The sequence below is a fragment of the Rattus rattus genome, chromosome 8 (genome assembly GCF_011064425.1).
Source record: "Rattus rattus isolate New Zealand chromosome 8, Rrattus_CSIRO_v1, whole genome shotgun sequence".
In the NCBI taxonomy this organism is placed as follows: domain Eukaryota; kingdom Metazoa; phylum Chordata; class Mammalia; order Rodentia; family Muridae; genus Rattus; species Rattus rattus.
Genome location: NC_046161.1, coordinates 49317669 through 49340766, shown reverse-complemented (window position 1 = coordinate 49340766; position 23098 = coordinate 49317669). Strand labels below are relative to the sequence as shown.

Below are 23098 nucleotides of genomic sequence, written 5' to 3'. Positions count from 1 at the left end.
AAACTTGGACCGCGCTTTAGGGGTGCCACCCACCGCAGCTCCCTCCTTTCTTAGTGAAATCCTGCCCATTTGCGGTTTGGAAACGTGTGGGCGTGGTTCCCCTGGCTGCTCCTGACCTCTGTATGGGCGCGGTTCCCCTGGCTGCTGCTCGTGACCTCTGCTCACACCTTGGTCTGCCTTGCTCACTCGCCCACACTGAAGTGACATGAATCAGATTTTTGACACGTTGTAAAGCTCGAGTCACCACTGCCGAAGTCCTCAGCGTTCAAAAACTTGTGAAACGCTGCATGTCTAGCAAAATTTACTTTTTTTTTATGGGAATATAAATTTTTGTTGAGGTAAGCTCTGTTTATTTGGGGAAAGAGGAGGAGAAAATGAGCCAGTGATTAAACGTTTATTGTGCTTATGTCTCTGTCTCTCTCTCTCTCTCTCTCTCTCTCTCTCGCTCGCTCGCTCTGCTTGTCTGTAAAAGAGGTTCCTTCTGGAAGACTTTAATATTGCACGTTCTTATATGAAATAGCAGATTAAACTTTCATTACAGTCTTTGTACCAAGACAAGAGCTTGCAGTCATAATGTAAGGATTAAATGCATTATCTGCTGCTCTATTTTAATGTCTTTGTTTCTGTAATGGCAACAAACTTCACTCATAAGCATGTCTCATTTGCCTTGCCCTGCCAAATCTCAGACACCATTGTAAAGAAGGGCGTTTGTCAATTGATTGACAGCTTCTACCTTCCAATCGTGGACGTAGTTGTACAACTCTTGTACAAGTTTAAAGCTGTAGCTGAGGGGCTTCAATGCTTCTCGCGATTTTTCTGTAGAATGGCCATTTTCAACAAGTTGAAAAGTTGGGAGGTCACGGGTTTGCGGTGGAAGTTAGGCTTCTGAGGGCTTCGTGATTTAAAAGCACAAATGTCTGTGGAGGTGACTCAGCTGAGCATGCGCATTCGCAAGCAAGATGCTGTGCCACCGTTCTCACCCAATGCTAACCTTTCACCATCGGTCTTCTGTTTTATCTGTTAAGGTTTCAGCACCGTCTTTGTGTCTAAGATGCTCACATCCTGTCATGCGTATTTAATTTTCAACATTTTAGAGATTTGCTGATAGAACGTTTGGCACGTTATAATGTCCTCCAAACAGGATAACTTCCCCTAAAATGTAAATTTTAAATTATTTTAGGTGCTGTTTCAACCCTAATCCTCCCACCAAGAATGAAACTATTTGAAAATTAAGATGCCAACAGGTAATTTCTTGTAAGTTCATACTTTCTGTCTATGTGAGTTTATTTAGTAAGAAAATGACAAATGTATATTAATATAAAGCTATACTGTCCCCCATACAAAGCCTTCCAAAAACATTAAGTAGTTTAGCTTTGAGAGACCTATATAATATAAAGCTATTTTATTTTTTATTTATGTTTTATTGGTTTTTTTCTTTTTACAAAGTGACAGATTCTAGCTTTCTATCTTGTATCAACATCTCAAACACTAAGTGAATGAAATGAGAATAAATGAGCCAAGAGGTAGTAATTCAGGTTAGGTGAGTAGTGTTGGGAGTTGAATTATGAAGAGACATGGCTTTGTACAAAAAAGAAAAGGGAATCTGAAGAAAACAAGTTTGAGCCAGTTTATTTTTGTTTCTTTAACACTAAATTCTTTGATGTGTTTTTTTCTTCTTTAGTATTGTATACTTTTTTTTTCTTTTTTACTTTCGTAGTTGCAATCTGAAACTGAAACAAGTTTTTCTTGTTTCTAAAGTAAAAGGAAAATTTAAACTTTTCAAATTCAGACTGGAGATGTCTAGCTCTTTGCAATTATATGTTAACAGGTATCAATATTTTAGAATTCAATATACTAGCACGTTTTCTTAACGGCATATCATTTTGTAATGCCAAGTTGGATGTCAAATGGAGGTAATGCCATTTTCCTCTTCACATTAGGTGATCCTGGCTCACGTCCTAGGCAGAAACAGTCAGGAACTAGCAGCATGCAATTTTAAAGCAATAGTATGTTCTAATTAAGGAGAAATTCTCGATTTTCCCATATAAATAGTAGTCGAGGAAGAATGGTATAGGAGAGGTCAAGGGTGAAAGAGAAAGTAAAGCTGGAGAAAAAGTAGGGAAAGAGGAGAGAGAGAGAGAGAGGGAGAGAGAGAGAACGAGAACGAGGCTCTTCTCATCGGTAGTCTGACATGTATGTGGACTGGATCTAAGCAACAGGCTAAATTTTCAGATCACGGGAATCTCCATCAAATCAACCCTCATACAATTGTTTCCTTTGTTTTTTTGACATTGATATATAAAAGTTTTTTATAAATCAGACTATTTCAATTATCGAAATCTTTCCCCACTACAATCTCAAGTATATATCTATGCTTGAGACATAAACAGTAATAAAGATCTAAATACAGCCCTGTCCAGGAAATATCTGTGTAGTACAGAATCCCTGGGCTGTGTGAGGGACACACATTCTGTAGTGAGACTGCACTCTAAGTGTGAAGATTTCTTATTTCTGTTACATAGCCTCTACATTATTATTGTCAACAGTCGTATCTTTGGGATAGAAGGGCTTTTAAGGGGTAGATAAGACTGTTGCCCATGAAATAAGGAATAAAATTGTTTTCACTTTGAGAGAAGAAAATTCATTCTTGTAAAAAAACAAATTGCTGATTCGTTCTTAGATGAGACATTTCAACTGCGGCCGCCTCAGAAAAGCGTTAACCGTGTGTATTTCCTGTGCATGTGTGTTGTAGATCACGAGCAGCCCTGTGGTCCCAGGCACAGGTCATTTTGCCTGAATGGGGGCATTTGTTATGTGATTCCTACTCTCCCCAGCCCATTCTGTAGGTGAGTGATGTGGACCGGGGGAGAGGGTGATTTCAGCTTCACCGTTTGATTTTAAAAGAAGGTCAGGGGTGTACAATGAAGGGGAGTGGGGATGTTCTGTCCTCTCTGTGCAGGACAATTAGCCTCTGGAAGAAACCAGAACAAAACAGCAGACAAAGGTCTCAATGTGGTGGCCATTTCTCAAGCCTGGTTTGGTAGTTACCAGCCTAGGCAGGTTATAAAGAAGAACGCACTCAAGGGACCCTTCTGAATCTCAGAATTTTAGCAGTTTAGGGAAAACAATCTACTCAACATTGTTAGCAAAACATCATGAGGAAGCACCAGTATAAAAAGGTCAAACAAGACGTTTCGGTTTAATTTAGAATGCTTAAATACAAGATAACTGGTCTTTAACCTTCTCTTCCAATAGATAGTAACCACTGTTCTAAGACAGTTAAAGGATGTCGAAGTCCGTCCTCCAAATTCTAATTGTTCAGTTACAAGTTTAAAATTTTCCACTGTGACTTTTTCTTTAACCTATGGATATTATTTCTTGGTTAAAATCCCTTAATATGTAAACGAATTGCATCGTGGTCAGAATATTTGAGCCATCGAACTGTCCGCACCAAGTAAGCTAAAAGACAGCATGAAAAACGCCAAGATTTGGAGATTCACTAAAATGGGGAGGAAGCTTGGTTGCCTACTTTTTTGTTTGGATAAATGTGTTTTTAGTACATCTCTGAAAAGTTACCCTCAGCGAAAGGGAACAGGCAGTTTGCTGGTAAAAGAATGTGTCTAGTTCCTTCCTGTTTCTGGTTTTGAACAGAAGTTAGTGAAGGGCCAACAGCACCCTCTGAGCTTGGGAAGGGTGGGGAGCGAGGCTTGGAGAACTGGCCACCACGGAGTGTAGCCATAAGTCAGCGGGGTTGGCCTGATCAGGTAATGAATGGGCCATGTAACCAAGAGCTGTTCAACACCAGGAGAAAGAGGGATCCACGCTGGATGAGATGGGAGGGCAGGGAAGATTGAGAGTGAAGGAGTAGAGTGTCTGAAGGTTCAGGGGGGTTGAATGACAGGCATATTTTAAATCATGTATTATTAAAAGCAATTCCTTCCAATGACCTTAGGACAGCCTTCCAATATAGTTGTTATTATTATAGGCTGTAATAGCAATATCGGAGGGTGGTGAATTCACTTTCCATCCCTTCCACACCGTTCCCTGCATTCCCAATCATCTTGTCATGGAGAAACCCAGACTCATTTCCGACTGGTTTTGCTGGTTCAGCCAGTTGTCACTTTGGATTTTCTTCTCTGCCCTATCTCTTTCATCTCTTCAGTCCTTCCTGACCCAGGTTTGCCTAACAGAAATAGTTCCCAAACTTACTCCCATTTGCATCGCGCCCGAGGTGCCTGCTAAATCAAGAAAACTTCAACAACAGATCCTATGCCTGCACACTGACTCTACCAAGTAAAACCTTACTGTTCCGCTTGGCTTCTAGGGCTTTTACAGTTTGGTACCAAGCCTACCTCTGTGGCCTTTGCCTGGTCCTCGGTCAGTGCTTGATCTAGAAGCAAGTGTTGGTGTTAGATACACTTTGCATTAGGCCGATGACCTTGAAGTTACAATGCTTCTGCCTCTTCATACAAAGCCTACTCATATTTCAAGGCTGCCTTCTCCCTAATCCTGGACCCCACCACAAATCAGAGCTGACTTCTCCCTGTGCACTTCTACAGACATGTGGGGAAGTTATTACTTTATATGTTTGGTCATTCATATACTCAGAACTATTACTAAAATATAAATAGTACTGAGTCTGTCTCAGTCTGTCTCAGCACCTGCAGACTGAATGATCCCTTGGCCATGGTGAAGTCTTAGAACTAATTTTAAGTCTGAATCAGTGATCAGTGCTCTTTAGGGAAACGGGTAAGTGAATTATTTTAAAAAAAAATGGAACTCTTCAATGGCGATGTCTGAATAAACTTCGTAGCTCTGGTGCAGTCTCTCTGGGCTTACAGTAAGTGGCGTTTTCTCCTCTTGTCTGCGCTTTTTCTTCGTTGAACTTTCTTAGAGCCTACTCTGGCTTTCTTTATGTAATGTAACTTGCTAGACTTTTAGATAAATGATCTTAGGCTAACATTTTAATTGAGCAACTGATATTAACTCTTCAGGGCGACTTGGACACGGTAGCTCAGCCCTCGGAGGTGGAGGCAGTGGGATGGCTGCAGGTTCCCGGACAGCCTGGGGACAGTGTGAGACTCTGTCGTTGGCGCTTGTTAAAACTGGCCTGGAAGCCTGGTTCACGGACAGAATTTGAAGTGGCTGGCCTGCGCTAGAGGAGGCTGTGAATTCTTAGAGATGGGTTCAGGGTTATACTTGTCCATGAGACCAAACTTCTCATTTCCCTCAAATCTTTCCTGTGTTTTTATATGCTTGGTTTCTCAATAACTAAAGAGCTATGCCAAAAAGTTCCTTCTGTGATTTTTTTGAATCGTCAGTGTGGTTTCTGCTAGCTTTTACTTAAAATATTTTGAAATAGCACTATTAAGCCCATGTGAATGTATAATGGATGATTTTCTGGTAAATGTCCCTTTCATCATGGTACGATATTAACCGTCTTTGTCCCTAATAATGTTTTCTGTCTTTGCACATATGGTTCATTGACATTAGGCTGGCCAAACTAGTTGTTGTCCCTTATTGAATATTTAAACAGAATTTTCCCCTTCAATTCTTTATTAAATGTAAGCTTAATAAAAAGCTTATTAAAAGTAAGCTTTTTTTTTTTTTTTAAAAATCCAGTCTGACTTTTTTTTTAAATAAGAGTTAATCAAATTTTGTTTTTCTGGTTACAATTATTAAATTTTTAAACCAGTTTGTAGCCATCTTCCCTTGTGATCTCTACTGTGCTTTAAAGATTCCTTCTGATCTTTTCAGTGTGTTTTGTTTCATTTCGTTTTGTAGCAAGCTCTCACACTGGCCCAGGCTGGCCTGGCACTCCCTTATGTAACGTAACCCAGGCTGGCCTGGCACTCCTCTTACGTAACCCAGGCTGGCTGGGATTCCAGGCACGTGCTGCTGCTGTGCCCAGCTTCCTACTTGCCTTTCGATCTAGGACCTTGAACTATGTGCTCTAATTAAGATGTGCTAAGCCTGTCTCCATGCTGCTGCCCCTGCCAGATATGCTGTACTCCTCTGTCTGTGAGGTGCATGGGTTTCCTACTTCCCATGAAGCCTTCTGTGTCCTTTCTAAGTACCTGTCACCCCAGCTCTCATACTAGCATGAGAGCTGACACTTGAAAATCTTTGATTCTTATTAAGCCACAATTATTTTTTCATTGTCATTCTAAGAATTCATTGCCCGACTCTCCTCATGAAGCTCCTCCCTTGCTTGCATCTGAAATGTCTTTATCTGTGTTTAGGCCTTTGACCTATCTTATATTAATCTCTCTGTTTGGTATGAGATAAGGTTCGTTGGTTGGCTTGCTTATTTAATGTACAGTTTTTCTAGCATCATGTGGTGAAAACTATCTTTTCTTCATTGAATGGTCTTGGTGTCTTGACTGTGTGTGAGGGGTTATGTCTGGGTTCTGTAATTCTGCCCCATTTGGCCGATAGTCTGCACTTAGAATTTTTTAAACTAGGTTTATTATTTTTTGAATGTGTATAAATGTCTTTCTTGTATGTATGTGTCATAGTTGGACTTTCCGTTGCTGTCAAGAGACACCATAACCAAAGCAACTCTCACAAAGGAAAGCATTTCATTGGAGCTGGCTTACTGGTTCAGGTTCAGTCTATTATCATCAAGGCGGGAGCATGGCAGCATCGGGCAGATGTGGGGCTGCACATCTTCATCCAAAGACAAACAGGAGAAGACTGACTCCCATGTGGTTAGGGGAGGCTTTCATTGCCCACCCCCACAGTAGCACACTTCTTCCAGCAAGACCATAACTCCAAATAGTGCCACTGCCTGGACCAGGCATATTCAAACCACCACCATGTGTGTGTCTATGTGCGCCATGTGTGTGTCTATGTGCACTATGTGTGTTTCTGGTGCCCCAGAAGATCAGAAGAAGCACCATATCCCCTAGAACTGTAGTTCTAGGTCTCATACGGGTGCTGAGACTCAAACTCAGGTCCTCTGCAAGAGCAACAGGTGCTCCCAACCACTAAGCCATCTCTCCAGTCCCCTGCACTCACATCACAATTTAATTGTTTAGCATGTATTTATATGGGAGGGAGTGTGCATGGCATGGCATGTATGGAGGACAGAGGACAACTAAGTAGGACTTGGCTCTCTCCACCATGTGGGATCCAGGAATCAGACTTATCCTACCCGGCTCAGGGGAAACCACCCTTACCCACTGAGCAAACCTGCCAGTCCTTACCACGGTCTTTTTTTTTTAAAAAAGATTTATTTATTTATTTATTTATTTATTTATTTATTTATTTATTTAATGTATGTGAATACATGATCACTGTCTTCAGACACACCAGAAGAGGGCATCAGATCTCATTACAGATGGTTGTGAACCACCATGTGGTTGCTGGGAATGGAACTCAGGACCTCTGGAAGAGCAGTCAGTGCTCCTAACCACTGAACCCATCTGGACCTGGGCTCTTTTTGGTTGGGAGACTTTTAATGACTGCTTCTATTTCTTTTTTTTTTTTTCTTCCTTTTTTTAGGAGCTGGGGACCGAACCCAGGGCCTTGCGCTTGCTAGGCAAGCGTTCTACCACTGAGCTAAATCCCCAACCCAACTGCTTCTATTTCTTAAGGAGTTATGGGGCTGTTTAAATGGTTTATCTGTTCCTGATTTAACTTTGATACCTGGTATTTGTCTAGAAAATTGTCCATTTCCTCCAGATTTTCAAGTTTTGTTGAATATAGGCTTTTGTAGTAGGATCTGATGATTTTTTGAATTTCCTCTGATTCTGTTGTTATGTCTCCCTTTTCATTTCTGATTTGGACACATTCTCTGTGTCCTCTGGTTAGTCTGGCTAAGGGTTTATCTATCTTGTTGATTTTTTTCAAAGAACCAGCTTTTGGTTCTGTTGATTCTTTGTATAGGCCTTTTTGTTTCTACTTGGTTGGTTTCAGCTCTGAGTTTGATTATTTCCTGCCTTCTACTCCTCCTGGGTGTATTTACTTCTTTTTGTTCTAGAGCTTTTAGGTGTGCTGTCAAGCTGCTGATGTATTCTCTCTCCTGTTGCTTTCTGTGGGCTCTCAGAGCTATGAGTTTTCCTCTTAGTACAGCTTTCATTGTGTCCCATAAGTTTGGGGACGTTGTACCTTCATTTTCATTAAATTCTAAGAAGTCTTTAATTTTTTTTTCTTTATTTCTTCCTTGACCAGGTTACCATTGAGTAGAGCATTGTTCAACTTCCATGTATATGTGGGTGTTCTTTCCTTATTGTTGTTATTGAAGACCAGCCTTAGTCTGTGGTGATCTGATAGGACGCATGGAATTATTTCTATCTTTCTGTTTCTGTTGAGGCCTGTTTTGTGACTGATTATATGGTCAATTTTGAAGAAGGTACAATGAGGTGGTGAGAAAAAGGTATATCCTTTTGTTTTAGGATGGAATGTTCTATAAATATCAGTTAAGTCCATTTGGTTCATGACTTCTGTTAGTCTCTCTATATTTCTGTTTAATTTCTGTTTCCATGATCTGTCCATTGATGAAAGTGGGGTGCTGAAATCTCCTATTATTGTGTGAGGTGCAATGTGTACTTTGAGCTTTAGTAAGGTTTCTTTTATGAATGTAGGTGCCCTTGTATTTGGAGCATAGATATTTAGGATTGAGAGTTCATCTTGGTGGATTTTTCCTTTGGTGCATATGAAGTGTCCTTCCTTGTCTTTTTTGATGACTTTTGGTTGAAAATCGATTTTATTCGATATTAGAATGGCTACTCCAGCTTGCTTCTTCAGACCATTTGATTGGAAAGTGGTTTTCCAGCCTTTTACTCTGAGGTAGTGTCTGTCTTTGTCTCTGGGGCGTGTTTCCTGTATGCAGCAAAATGCTGGGTCTTCTTCACGTATCCAGTCTGTTAGTCTGTGTCTAACACAGATTTGAGTCCATTGATGTTGAGAGATATTAAGGAATAGTGATTGTTGCTTCCTGTTACTTTCGTATTTAGAAGTGGGATTATGTTTGTGTGCTTCTCTTCTTTTGGTTTTGTTGCAAGGAGATTACTTTCTTGCTTTTTCTAGGGTGTAGTTTCCCTCCTTATGTTGGGCTTTACCTTTCATTATCCTTTGTAGGGCTGGATTTATAGAAAGATATTGTGTAAATTTGGTTTTGTCATAGAATATCTTGGTTTCTCCCTTAATGTTACTTGATAGTTTTGCTGGATATAGTAGCCTGGGTTGGCATTTGTGTTCCCTTAGGGTCTGTATGACATCTGTCCAGGATCTTCTGTCTTTCATAGTCTCTGGTGAGAAGTCTGGTGTCATTCTGATAGGTCTGCCTTTATATGTTACTTGACCTTTTTCCCTTACTGCTTTTAATATTCTTTCTTTGTTTTGTGCATTTGGTGTTTGACTATTATTTGACGGGAGGAGTTTCTTTTTTGGTCCAATCTATTTGGAGTTCTATAGGCTTCTTGTATGTTTATGGGCATCTCTTTCTTTATGTTAGGGAAGTTTTCTTCTATGATTTTGTTGAAGATATTTACTAGCCCTTTAAATTGGGAGTCTTCACTCTCTCCTATACATATTATCCTTAGGTTTGATCTTCTCATTGTGTCCTGGATTTCCTGTATGTTTTGGGCTAGGAGCTTTTTCAGTTTTACATTATCTTTGACAGTTGTGTCAATGTTTTCTATGGTATCTTCTGCTTCTGAGATTCTCTCTTCTATCTCTTGTATTCTGTTGGTGATGCTTACATCTATGACTCCTGATCTCTTCCCTAGGTTTTCTATCTCCAGGGTTGTCTCCCTTTGTGCTTTCTTTATTGTTTCTATTTCCATTTTTAACTCCTGGATGGTTTTGTTCATTTCCTTCTCCTGTTTGGTTATGTTTTCCTGTAGTTCTTTAAGGAATTTTTGTGTTTCCTCTTTAAGGGCTTCTAGTTGTTTACTTGTGTTGTCCTGTATTTCCTTAAGGGAGTTATTTATGACCTTCTTAAAGTCCTCCATCATCACGATAAAATCTAAATCTTGCTTTTCTGGTGTGTTTGGATATCCAGTGTTTGCTTTGGTGGGAGAACTGGGCTCTGATGATGCCAAGTAGTCTTGGTTTCTGTTGCTTGGGTTCCTGCGCTTGCCTCTCACCATCAGGTTGTCTCTGGTGTTAGTTTGTCTTACTGTTTTTGATGGTGGTTTGACCTTCCTGTGGGCCTGTGTGTCAGCACTCCTGTAGAACTGTTTTCCTGTTTTCTTTCAGCTAGTTATGGGAACAGAGTGTTCTGCTCTCAGGCGTGTAGTCACTCCTGGTGGCTGGCTTTCAGCTCTTGGGGAAGGCAGCAACCAGGGGGGTCCTGCCCCTACTTCTCCTAGGTCCCTGTGTGCAGGGGGCACAGGTGGCACTAGGCATTTCCCTCTTGAGTCGGGAATGTGGGCAGAGAGTAGTCTCCTCTGGTTTCTCAGGAGTGTCTGTGCTTCTGAGGGTCCAGCTCTCTCCCCCACGGGATTTGGGTGTAGCAGTTGTTTGACTGGTTCAGTTCAGATCCAGGCACAGATCTGGACTGCAGGGGCTCCTGCAGCTGACTGCTCCTATCTTCCTGTATCCAGAGGCACTGTGCAGTTTCCTCTTGGGCCAGGGATGTGGGCAAAGGTGGAAAGAAGTAGCAGTCTGTCCTGCCCTGCAGTCTCAGGGTTGCCCACACTTCTGGGTATTCAGCTCTCTCTCCCATGGGATTTGAGAGCAGAGAGCTGTGGGCTGGGATCAGAAAAGTTCCAGCCACAGCCAGAAACGGGGAGTGCCTGGTTCCAGAGGACTTCTGCCTTTGTGTGTCCTGAGTCCTCCAGGCAGGTCACTTGGAGCAGAAAAGCTGGCCTTACCTCTGCTCTCAGGCGTGTAGTCACTCCTGGCAGCTGGCTTTCAGCTCTCTGTCTAGTTTATTCTTTTTAATCTAACCTGCTTGCTTTTTCCACGTGCGTGGTAGCTTTGTTTCCTTGAAGTCAAATTCTGTTATTTCTTAAAGCTCTTGGAGTGTCAGTCATACTAAGGAATGATTCCTCCTTGGTCTCAGTTTGTAAGGAATTCACCCATGTTTGTTTCAGGTACCTCTTTAAGTATCTTGTTTCTGTATATTCTGTGGTTAAGGATCTACAGTTACCTCCTTTAAAATGTTTACTTAGTGTGCTTGTGCTGCTAACAATAAAAATGTATTCCTCTCAGTTCTAGAGGTTAGTAAGCCCAAGATCATGGAACTGGCATTTGGTGCCCTTACAAAGAAAGGGCCTTGCCTGTTAATAGCACACAGTGGGGAGCAAGTCAGGAGAGTAGGTTTTGGAGAGAACAGGTTGAAGGCAGGAAGGCAACTCTGTCCTCCTTGCATTTCTGCTCTGGCTGTCCCACCTCACATTAGCCCGTCAGTCCCCTGAGGACAGGAGCCTACATTTCTGTGCCAGTAGGTAGCAATCTCTCTTAGCTGCGGGTTTTTATAGTAAATCTAATACACAGTAAGTCTAGTTGGTGCCCCTGCCCATGCTTTTTGATTTTCCATATGAACTTTGGAATTCATTTATCTGTTCAGAAGAAAAAGAACACGGTTTTGGAGGTTTGTTTTAATTGCAATAAATTTACCTAAGGAACATTTATTTGTTTATAATGCGGAAGCTTCTTATCCAGGACTGAGAAGTGTGTTTGCATTTGTTCAGAGCCTCTCTCAGGTACTTCAGGAATGCCCTCAACATGGTATAAACGTTTGAACTTCCCTGAAGGGAGCTCATTCCGTACGCTTTGCGTTTTATTATTAAAATCAGTTTTTTCTCTGAATTTAAAAAGTAAGTTAAAGTAAGTTATTTCTGTGCTCAGGACTCTTCTGGGTCTTTCCCTGATAAAAGCCGATGGCCGACAATGCATGGCCTTCCCCAGCGCTCTGGCCTTGCTTGCCTACTCATCACCTGAGCCACAGTAGCCGCCCCGCTGGTTCCTGTGCTCAGCTCCTGCCCATGCCTTCTCCTGTGCCAGTGCTTCCCCTGCAATGTCTTCAAGGGCAGCCCCTTACTTTATGTTTTTATCACCCTCTCAGGGAAAGCCCAGGCCTGTTTTCCTTCTCCCACTCTGATTCTCCAAACCTCTCACCATCCCCTGATAAACTGCATGTTTATTTAGTCTTTCGTTTCTAACTCCCTATGGTAGAATGTAAGTTTCACAGGGGAACATGCTTTTGTCTGTTTTGTTTTTCAAATCTAGATAGCAGCTGTAGAGCAGTAATTGGGGTGATTACCTTTGGACTGAATGAATGCCCTACGACTTTGTGTTGAAGTCCTTTACAGTTGTTGAAGTTTCGCTAGATAGTAGTGTGTTCTGAAACCCACCCAAAGCTTTCTGTTCTTTATAAAGACTCTCAGGAAGAATTTACCATTTCCTGTTTCACACACTGTAGCAGAGGTTCTTAGTGCCCAATACAGACTCGTCTGTTCTGCATTTCCTAGTCTTGCTTGCAGATACGTTGGGTCCATGCAGCAGATATTAACAAAAGGGACACCGGCCACTGGCAAGTCTGGCTTTTAAGCCAACGACTAAAACATGTTAGTCCTCATTGATCCTCCCAGGGACCCAAGAACCATATTTTCCAGGAAGCAAAACCAGGAGATAGAGAAGACAGGCAGGTGGGACTGGGCAGTAGACTGTATAGTGAACAGGAAAAGCTTTTGTTGCGGCGTTAACTTACCTATGTTTGAGAGTTTGCCTTCAAGGTAACAGAAGCAATTTAGGGGAATGCACTGTTTTGCTACTGCCGTGATAAACCCTGTGATCAGAAGGAACTTGGGGAGGACAGGGTTTATTTGATTCACACTGGTTCATCATGGTCCGTCCTCCAGGAGAACCAGGTCAGGCACTCAGGGCAGAAACTTAAAACAGAGACCCTGGGGGAACACTGCTTACTGAGTCATTTCCTCTGGCCTGCTCAGCAACCTTTCTTATATAACCCAGACTGCCTGCTTAGGCTGCTGCTGCTGCTCCTAGAGAACTAGGCCCTCATACATCAACTAGCAACAGAGAAGGTGCCTCTCCCTGACATCCACCCAAACTAATTTGATAGAGGCCTCTCCTCAGCTGAACTTCCCTCTTCCCGAGTGCAGGATGACAGGTGACGTTAACTGTGAGGGGAGGAGGGGGTGATTGTGGCTTCTGGTTTGTCCAGAGCATGAGGCAGCTGACGATGCTACATCCTTACTTAGGAAACAGGAACGAGTGTCAGTGCTCAGCATCTCCTTTCTATTCTATCTGCGACCCCAGCCCACATCCAAGGTAGGGCTTTCCTCTTCAGTCAGACCTTTCTGGAAACACCCTGGAGGTGTGTGTCCATGGTGATTATAAATCCAATCAGGCCAATTATAAGAAGGACCAACACAAATATCTTGCGATGTAGTATGTTTTTAAATTTCTCATGAAGTTGAACTGTTACCAAAATTTTCAAATTGTGTTGCTTTCTGCTAGGGAAACTAGCAGATAAATTACCCTGTAATATGTATCTGTGATCTTGTACAGGGTGTTTAGGAACTGCTTACACTCTTATGTAGCTCAGTTTCCTTCTCACATTAACAAATCACCTCTTCGGAGCATCTCAAACATTTCTTAGTCTAATTGAGTATGAATCCGAGAGAAGCACCCAGTGGGGGCTGGGGAGCCTTAAGAGTCCTGACAGACAGTGTCCTCTGTTTTGCAACTACCTCATCGTTTTTTTTACAAATTATCTCAGCCAATATGTGTGAAATGGAACTCCAAAGATAGCAGCAATCCTGGGGGTCGGATGGAGGTGTGCAGTGCTGGTATTTATGGGTCCTCATTATGCAGCTTCCGGAAGGCATCCCACTGGAGGATTTTTGAGGTTTGAGGTAGACCACCTTTACTTTCATAGTCTGATATAACCATTCCATCGGATTCCCACAAGACGGTAAGTAAATATCATCATATTAACACACCGAGATCCAGTGCTGTCATTTTGTAGATCAGTGATCTACAGAAATAGCTCCTTCAAGAGCAAGTTGTTAGGAAGTAATTTGGCACATTTTTTTCAGCTTTGTGAATGAATTTCTTTTCTGCTGCATCTAAGATTTTTATGCAAGACTATGAGCCAGTTCTATAAACTAACTTATTAACTTACTTTATTTCTCCAATTCCTCAATCTGCTCTGTTTTCCAGCACTCTATCTTTGTCTTCCTTGTCCTCATAGTTAAGCATACACGATACATGGAAAAACAGATTAGCCAGCACGGTGGCACAGGAAGTGAAGGCAGGTGGATCTCTCTGAGTCAAAGGCCAGCCTGGTCTACATTGTTCCAGGACAGCCAAGGGTACATAGTGAGACCCTGTCTCAAAAAGCAAACAAACAACAAACAAACAAACAAAAAACCCCAAAACTTGTTTACCGATCTGAAAAATGAGCCTCAAACTCTCATAGTTCAAACAAAATGTTCGCTACTCCATGAAGCTAATATTAATGTGTCTAGGGAACCAACAGTGTTTCAGAGTACCATGACAAGGACTATGAAGTGTGACAGGTGGTGTCTACCCTGCAAGTGATCTCTCTCATCACCAGACATACACCGACTCAGTGTACAGAAACTAGTATCTAAAATAAACCTGCTAACTCCTTGGTGTATAAGGGGTATAACTGACATAGACTGAAGTTCATGAGAGGCAGGCGCTTTTCTCTCCCTATGGACTAAGGCAGATAGGAAGCCAAATTCGTGATCAGGGCATTTAATTTAGAACATTATTGACTGGGGCGGGGCGGCAGAATGTGATCTAATTTGGATGACTTCATTGATGCATTTATTTCCATGAGAGGAAAATAATCTCACATTGTGTCACCTGGCCAGAACAGCCTCTGTTTGATAGTACTTAAATACACACTACTGATATTTGCCTCTGTGCCATTCCCATACCTAGGTTTCTTTGCCAACTAACAATTTCTCTCGGTAGACAGCTGTTTATACAGGTTAATATAGATTAAGCCAGTCTCCATTATGTAAATGAATTTTGCTTTGTTCAGTTCTGGTTCATTAACTTTGTAATTAATTTTGAATTAATTACCCTTATTTCCTTTGGTTCTAAATATTGTATTGATTTCCTGTGTATACCTAGCAGTCAATCTGAATATAGTCTAAGAAATGAATATTGTAGCCTGAATTATTTTCCTTTGTGCATTTTTCTTCTAAGTCTTGCCTCTCAGGAATACAATTCATGTAGCTAGGGACCACTCTACTTCAGCCTGAGAGAATGGCTTCAATTTTTAAATCCCATGAGGTTTTTTCATGCTTGAGCATTATTTGAACATGTTCCAGTTTAAACCTGTTCCTTAGGAAAGGCTGGAGTTGTTCCTGCTCCTTTTGAATAAAAATGTTGGACTCTGAAAATATAACCATGCCATGGGAAAAGCACCCAAAGGTAACTGGGGGTGGGCAGAAACAAAAGGAAGAGGCATATGGAGAAGGGACCGACACCAAGTGAGCTTTCCCCTTTCAGTGTCCATTTGCCTGTGGACAAGCCCTGGTAAAACTGGGTAAATCCCGGCAGGCAAATACTACATCTGGAACTTAATGGCAGGCGTCTTGCAGAGGCAGCTTTATGGAGGAGAAGTAAGGTTAGGTAACGTGGATCTTAGAAGTTAGCAGTGAGGTAGAAAATAGGAGTTGACTGCTCGTGGATTGCTATTACTTTTAGATGGGATTTAAACATCCTAAAATTAGATTTGGGGTAACAACCCTGTGAACATACTAAAGCCATTGAGCCATATATGTTGAATGGGCTATATGTTTTAGAAATGATATGTGTCAACAAAGCTGTTAAAATGAAAGCAAGATGAAGATATATTTTCAGGTACATGAAAATAAATGTCATTCATTGACAGTCAGACTGCACTAGAGGAAAAGCTAAGCTCTCCAGATGGAGAGAAAACAATGCCTGAGTCTACAGAAAGGCACCAAGAGCACTTAACAAGAGTGAAAATGCACATACATATCAGAAACTCTTCAGTTTCAACTCAGGTGAGATACATATGACCATTTAAACAAAAAATGTATGGCGGAACATACCGTGTCGAGGCATGCAGCATGGCCGCACACCACAGAGGAGCAGGTGTTGTTGATAGGGTGGGAAGATTTTATGACATGTGAAGGACACATATTTCAGCTCCAGGGACGTAATACAGACTTGGCTGTAAGGTTCACAGATGCGTTAAAATGAACAGCTGAATGGCACAACAAGAAATCATTCGGGGCAGACCAACATCAGCCTATCAGCTTTGTATCAGTTAATGGGCTAAACAGGCCCACTAAACAAAGACAGACACACACTTGCATGCACGTGGAGGAGAGAGATGAGAGGACCAGAGGTTTTAATTTTTTTTTTTCTTTTCTTTTTTTTTTTTTTTTTTGGATTTTGGGACCGAACCCAGGGCTTTGCGCTTGCTAGGCAAGCGCTCTACCACTGAGCTAAATCCCCAACCCCAACCAGAGGTTTTAATAATGGATGAGGGAAAAGAGAAACAGGTGCACCATGGAGACAGGAGGCCACAGCCCCTCGAGCAGAGGGTCACCTGACAGAGGGTAGAAGGTGTCATTTTATGTATTTACTGTTTGCAATTTTATTTTTTCTATTTATTTATTTAATCCAAGTACACTGTAGCTGTCTTCAGACAGACCAAAAGAAGGCATCAGATCTTACTACAAATGGTTGTGAGCTACCATGTGGTTGCTGGGATTTGAACTCAGGACCTCTGGAAGAGCAGCCAGTGCTCCTAACCGCTGATCCATCTCTCCAGCCCCATTGCAATTTTATAAATGTGTATAATGTTTTGGTCCATTGCACTGTCTTTTCCCCTCCCCTCCAAGTCTCCTAGCCCTCCCTCTCTTTCCCTCCCAACTTCGGTACTCTTCTCTTTATTTAAAACCCACTGAGTCCCATTTAGCGCTACCTAGGGATGGGCATGGGTCCATCTGGAGCATGGGTAGCCTCTCAGGGAATCATCCCTGAAGAAAAACAGACTGTCTCTTTCCCCAGTAGCCACCAACTGAAAATAGCTTCCCAGCTAGGGATGGGGCCACATGAGCCCCTCGCTGGTCCGTGCTGGGATTTTGCCTGGCTCAACCTTGTGCAGATCTGGTGCCTGCAGTCATGGCCTCCGTGAGTTCCCGTGTGCAATGGTGTGCTTCGTTCTGCCTGGACCTGTTTTTGCTGCACCGTCCATTGCTTCTAGCTCTTACTCTTCTTTAACAGAGAGAAATATTTGATAATGAAAGAATTGTTAATTGGGAAGGTAATAGTCACAGATAGTGTGCGAAACTAGCAACAGGAATTGAAAAATGCAGAATTTGAAAAATCAGTGAGGCAAATAGATAAATCCACAGGTTAGAGACTTCAATGGCCCTCTCACAGCTGTTGATAGGATAGAGTATCCCGAGAACTACCACCAGCCACCCACTAGACCTAACAGAACTTAAAATCTATATTCTATTAAATGTTCAAGATAAGGTTGCAAAGATGCAACTTATGCTGGGCTAAGAAATCCCTTTAATAAACATGTGATTGAAATTTTACAGAACAAAGATTAAAACACATGGACCAAAACCCTCCAATCACCAATTTTTATAGAATATGGATTAATAATTGTTTTATATTTGAAAGTATTTTTACCTAGGTTGATTGATATGAAATTTTAATCTCAATGTTTATAATAGTTTTATAAACACAGAGTGCTCATTTACATGTCATCTGTACTTGCTTTTCTGTATGTTTGAGGACTGCTAAAGACACTATGAGCCATTATACCTAAAATACCCACTTTCTTTTTACAGAAAATGTTTTCTGATCCTTGCCAAAAAATGTGTCCTCTTATTACAACATATTTTAGAGACGAGGATTCCTATTGTATCCAGGCTGGCCTGGAACTTACTATGTAGCCTAGGCTAGCCTCAAACTCATGGAACTCCTTCTGCTTCAGAACCCAGGAAAGAATAAATAAAATTGGCATCTATAATGAAAGCATACAATATTACTCCAGATACCCTGCAGTCTGTGTCTTCTTCCTGAGAGCATGGTTAGACTAGATTTGCTCTCTGTTAGGTTTCTGTTGCTGTGATAAACACCATGACAGATTCATTTCACCTTATAGGTTACAGTTCATCCATCATTGAGGGAAGTCAGGGCAGAATCCTGGAGGCAGGAACAGGAGCAGAGGCCATGGAGAATGCTGCTTACCAACATGGCTTATTCAGTTGGCATTCCTGTACAACCCAAGACTACCTGTCCAAGGGCGGGACCACCCACATTCATAAATATATAATTTATAAATATATTTGAATATATATAATCAATGGCCCCACAGTCAACAGAATTAAAATATTTTATATGCTAAGACTTTTCTTACACTTACATTTGTGTGTGTGCACGTGTGTGCATATGTGTGTGTGTGTGTGTGTGTGTGTGTGCACATGTGAACATAAGACATAGCACAGATAGAGAGCATAGGATAATTTGTGGAAGTTAGTAGGTTCCTGGGATCAAGTAGGTCATCAGACTTGGTGACAAGCACCTTTCACCACTGAGCCATCTTGACGGTTGGCACCCTGGATTTCACAGGTAATCAGTATCTCCGAGGAAACAACCTCGATCCCAGCACTCTGGGAGGCAGAGGTGGGTGGATCTATAAGTTCAAGGCCAGCCTGATCTACAAAGAGAGTTTCAGGACAGCCAAACCTACACAGAGAAACTGTCTCAACCCCTCCCCCTCTCCCCCAAAAGAATGAGCAGTCGCCATCCTGCTCCCAGACTGCTAAAAGCAGCTCACTGGCAACAGTAAACTGAGCGCAGAGGAAGACCCATGTCTCTGTGAAGGAGCAAGCGTCCCAGTGTTGATCCGAACCAAAACAGATGCAGTGTTCTTATACTATTAGAAATTGTTACATCACACATACTGTTTGGGATAAAGTCAGGTCTCTAGTCTCTTCCGCAAGCTCCGTGTGTTCCCATATGTAAGTGGTCTCTCCATTGTCTCTGACCAATCATGTTTCCCAGAAGCTAACACGGATGCCTACAGATTTGTTTATTCAGTGACATCACTGGTTGGTCCCTTGATCTTGCAGTATGGCGTGACCCTTACTCGGAGTCAATGTCCACTGTAACATACAGAACACAGATAGCTAAGGGGCGTGTTTGTCCAGAGTTCTGCCAGTATCTGGAAGAGAAATGAGCAGAAGTCTCAGGACACAGTTTCCTCTGGTTATGTTCTTTAGCAATCGTCTGGTCCCATTGCTTTAGTGGGGAGTCCCAGAAGCTATTGTCATTTTTAAAAAATTGGTTTAAAAAAATCACAGGGCTAAAAAAAAAAAAAGAACAGAGCAATAATGATAGAACAGAGCAATAGCGATAGGTCTACTGTGCACAGCTCCACCCTCCGGTCATGTGTCTAGTTTCTGTTCCCCTCTGAGCAACTTTCAAAGCGTCTAGCATAAATGGTTGGGTATCCCTGCCCTATGTTACTTAATGACAGCATGTGTTCTGATAAATGCGTTAAGCGACTCTGTCACCCCAACGTGATAAAGTACTTACACAAACATGGATGGTGCAAGACAGGTCGCTCAACACAGCTTCTTTATGCCCAGGTGGCCCGCAGAACACGGGTCTGAAATCCCAGTGCTTGTGTGGCAGAGTTCACTTCCTTATAGGAAACGTCACGGGTAGATAGCATTCTCTTCAGTGACGCACTACGCTAATAGTAATTATTAGTAACAGTATCGTTAATACCAAACCCAGTGACCGCTAATTATCATCAAGTATTAAATACTATATTTGGATATGTATATAAGTTTTAAGACATTTATTTATTTTGTATGTGCATGGAAGATGAGGACGCGTATCTCACAATGCAGCAGTGAGGACAGATTATGAGAGTCAGTTCTCTTCTTCTGGGGATCAAACTCAGGTTGTCAGGCTTGGTGGCAAGCTCTCTGACCCATGAACCCATCCACCAGGCCCTGTGTAGGCAGTCATCTTGAAGGAGGGGCGTGCAGTCAGTTTCTTTAAATGAGCTCCCCACAGACACGAACAGCATTGATTCAGGTTGTTCTATGCAGACAGTGCCACAACAGATAACCTTTCCACTTTGCAAATGCAAGCACCTTTCAAGAAGCTGGCCTGGAAGAAGGGGATATATGTGTTTGTAATTCTGGTAGACGTTGTCCGATTGTTTAACAAGGCATCTCGGTCCCTACTGACTACATATGGAACGGCCTCATTACCAAGCAGAAATCTTCCTTAGTTTTGACTTTACCAGCCCAACAAAGGACAACGGTAACTCGGTGTTACTGTAATTCACGTTTGTCTTGTGACGGATGAGGCTGCCCTGTTTGTATTAGTCAAGGTGTACAGCATAGAGCAAATGCAACAGACTTGAGGCAGCCGTCTTAGAAAAGCCTGCGTGTACGGTACTTGTCTGGCATAGAGTTTTACTTCTGTAAAACTTCCTCTAAATGGGGGTACGTGTCTCACCGTGCATGCAATGCAGTTTGTACTGAATACCTGCTTTTGACAGTCTGGGGTGACGATGGTGTGTACTAGACAGAGATGAGGTCATGACCTGCTCCCAGGAAAAACCTTGGGTGCCAAGTCCCTATGGTAGACAGCACTTCACAAATGTTGTCACGGCATTACTGGAGGATTGGGCATCTCCCTCATGCCTGCCTGCACCAGGGGAGGACCTGGGAGCATATGCCTGGTCTCTTCTGGAGCAGTCCCTTGGCAGCTCCCTTTCTGTCTCTGCTATAATGAACAGCCTTGGGGATGACTCTGCACTCCACTCTTAACAAGTCATCGGTCCTGGGGTTACAATAGAATTTACCTCTGCTTTCTTTCCCTTGTATTGAAGGCTTTATTTATATTTTTTAAAAGGCTTTTTTGCAGGGTAGTTTTATGCTCACAGCAGGGGCAGAGGCTTCCGGCTTGCTCTCTGCCTGATACAGGGTCACTGTTTCTTCCCACGGCCTTGGGTCAGAATAGCAATATTTTTCCATGTCAGTAGTTTTCTTTGAAATTCTTGTTTGACATTGGGTTTTACTAGTTTTTCATTCCCAGCTCTCCTGTCTCATCCTCCCTGCTTCAACCCCTGGAGCCTTTCCTCTCAATCAGGCCCCCCTCCTGCTTCAGCGGCTTCTTCTTGCGTGTGGCCCGTTGAGTTTACATAGCTTCTTGCCTGAGTGTGGGTGGGAGGTACAGGAGCAAAAGTGACTTCCCAGTGACCACACCACTGCTGTCTGTGAGTGGAGGAATCAACATCCTTTGCATCCTGTAGTCACTTGGACATCTGTGCTGACAGTGTCTCTCCACTGCCTGCTTCCGTTCCTGCAAACAAGTCAAAATGGCTGCTTTGCCTTCAGGAATCCTTTCTTCTTCCTTCCTTCCTTCCTTCCTTCCTTCCCTCTCTCTCTCTCTATTATCCATCATCATATATCTGACTATCAATCAATCAACTCATCTATTTGATTACCTGTCATCTATCTATCTATCATCTATCTAAGACAAGGAACATATACATACACACACACATATATATATATATATTACACATACACATACATACATCCATACATATATATTATACATACACATACATACACATATATATTATACATACATATACATACATATATATTATACATACACATACATACACATATATATTATACATACATATACATTATATATTATACATTCACATACATATATATTATACATATATATATATTATACACCTATATACTATACATACACATACATATATGCATATATATATTATCATACACATACATACATATATATTATACATTCACATACATACATACACATATATATTATACATACATACACATACATACATACATACATACATATATACATACATATACACTGTAGCTCTGGCTGGCCTAAAATTCACTATTTAGACCAGGCTGCCTCAAACCCACAGAGATCCCTGGCTTGCTCTCTCCTAAGACCTGGGAATCAAGGCACATGGCACCACCATGCCTGGTTTGGGAAGCACTCTCAATGGTGTCCACTGCCCTCGCTAGCCCCTAGAACTCTTGTGACTTCTGCATCATCTTCGCTTCTCCTGATATTTCTCACACACGGTTTAGAACCTTTGGGTTACAACTTTTGAAGCAGTGCCAGCAGGAAAGGGAGAGCGTCTGACCTTTGAAGGACGTTTATCACTTTCCCTCACACCCTGTTGGCTGGAACCTCACTGAGGGATGGGGCAGGGACATGTAATGTGTGTAGCCCTGTGCACGGCGATGGATTCTATGATTAGACCAATCCAAATAGAGAGGCATGAGCTGTTTCCGCCGTATTTCCAGTCTTTCACTAGTCCATCATAAAGAGCACCGTGTCTAAGATATACTTATTTAAGTGAGGGGTTGTATGTTTCGCATTGGTGTGGATTTATGAACTTGTCAAGCCAGGGTATGACATCTCTGTCCTCCTGTGGCAGTGGTTTACTAGGAAGAGCCTTTCTACCTATACTGTTAATGGCAATGCTTTCCATAAGGCTGGTTCTTTCAGCAATCATTCAGTTTCTCTTTAAGGAGATAAGTATAGTCGGGCATTATTTGGTTTTTTTAAATCAGTTATTATCACTATGATAAAGTGACCAAGAAACACTGTTTAAAAGGAGGCGTCATTTTGACATCGCTTTAGCCATCTTGGCCCCTCACTGTAAGGTGAGAGTAGGGGGTGGGGAGCCCACCATGACAGACGGGACACAAAGGATGCCTGCAGAAAGAAACATCCTCATCTTTGCCCTTTGGCTGCACTTGGCCTTCTAGCCCATCAGATGGTGCCAACCATACGCCAGGCGTGTCTTCTCCTTGGCCAATACTCCGGGATGCCCTCACAGGCTTACTGAGAGGGGTACAGTTCCCAGTCTCCTGAGCGATTCTCAACCTAGTCCCATTGACGTGGTTCACCATCACCAAGTTTAGGTTTGTGAAACTTGATCGTTTTCTATAAATTGCGAGGTCCTCTTTTACATGCAAATCTTACCTTTGGGAGATAATCTTTTGGCATTATTAAATATTAATTAAGCATGGATTAGCACATAGACTTGTTG

General features: G+C 42.1%; 1 protein-coding gene across 1 annotated transcript in view; it reads left to right on the top strand.

The window, feature by feature from the left end:
• The first annotated feature begins 228 nt into the window (after positions 1-228).
• Nrg4 (neuregulin 4) overlaps positions 229-23098 on the top strand; it is a 48170-nt gene continuing 25300 nt past the window's right edge. The window contains exons 1-3 of the mRNA XM_032911468.1: positions 229-338; positions 1181-1244; positions 2753-2846. Of these exons, the coding sequence (XP_032767359.1) occupies positions 1235-1244; positions 2753-2846 (104 nt within the window). The 5' untranslated portion in view covers positions 229-338; positions 1181-1234. The remainder of the gene's footprint in view (positions 339-1180; positions 1245-2752; positions 2847-23098) is intronic.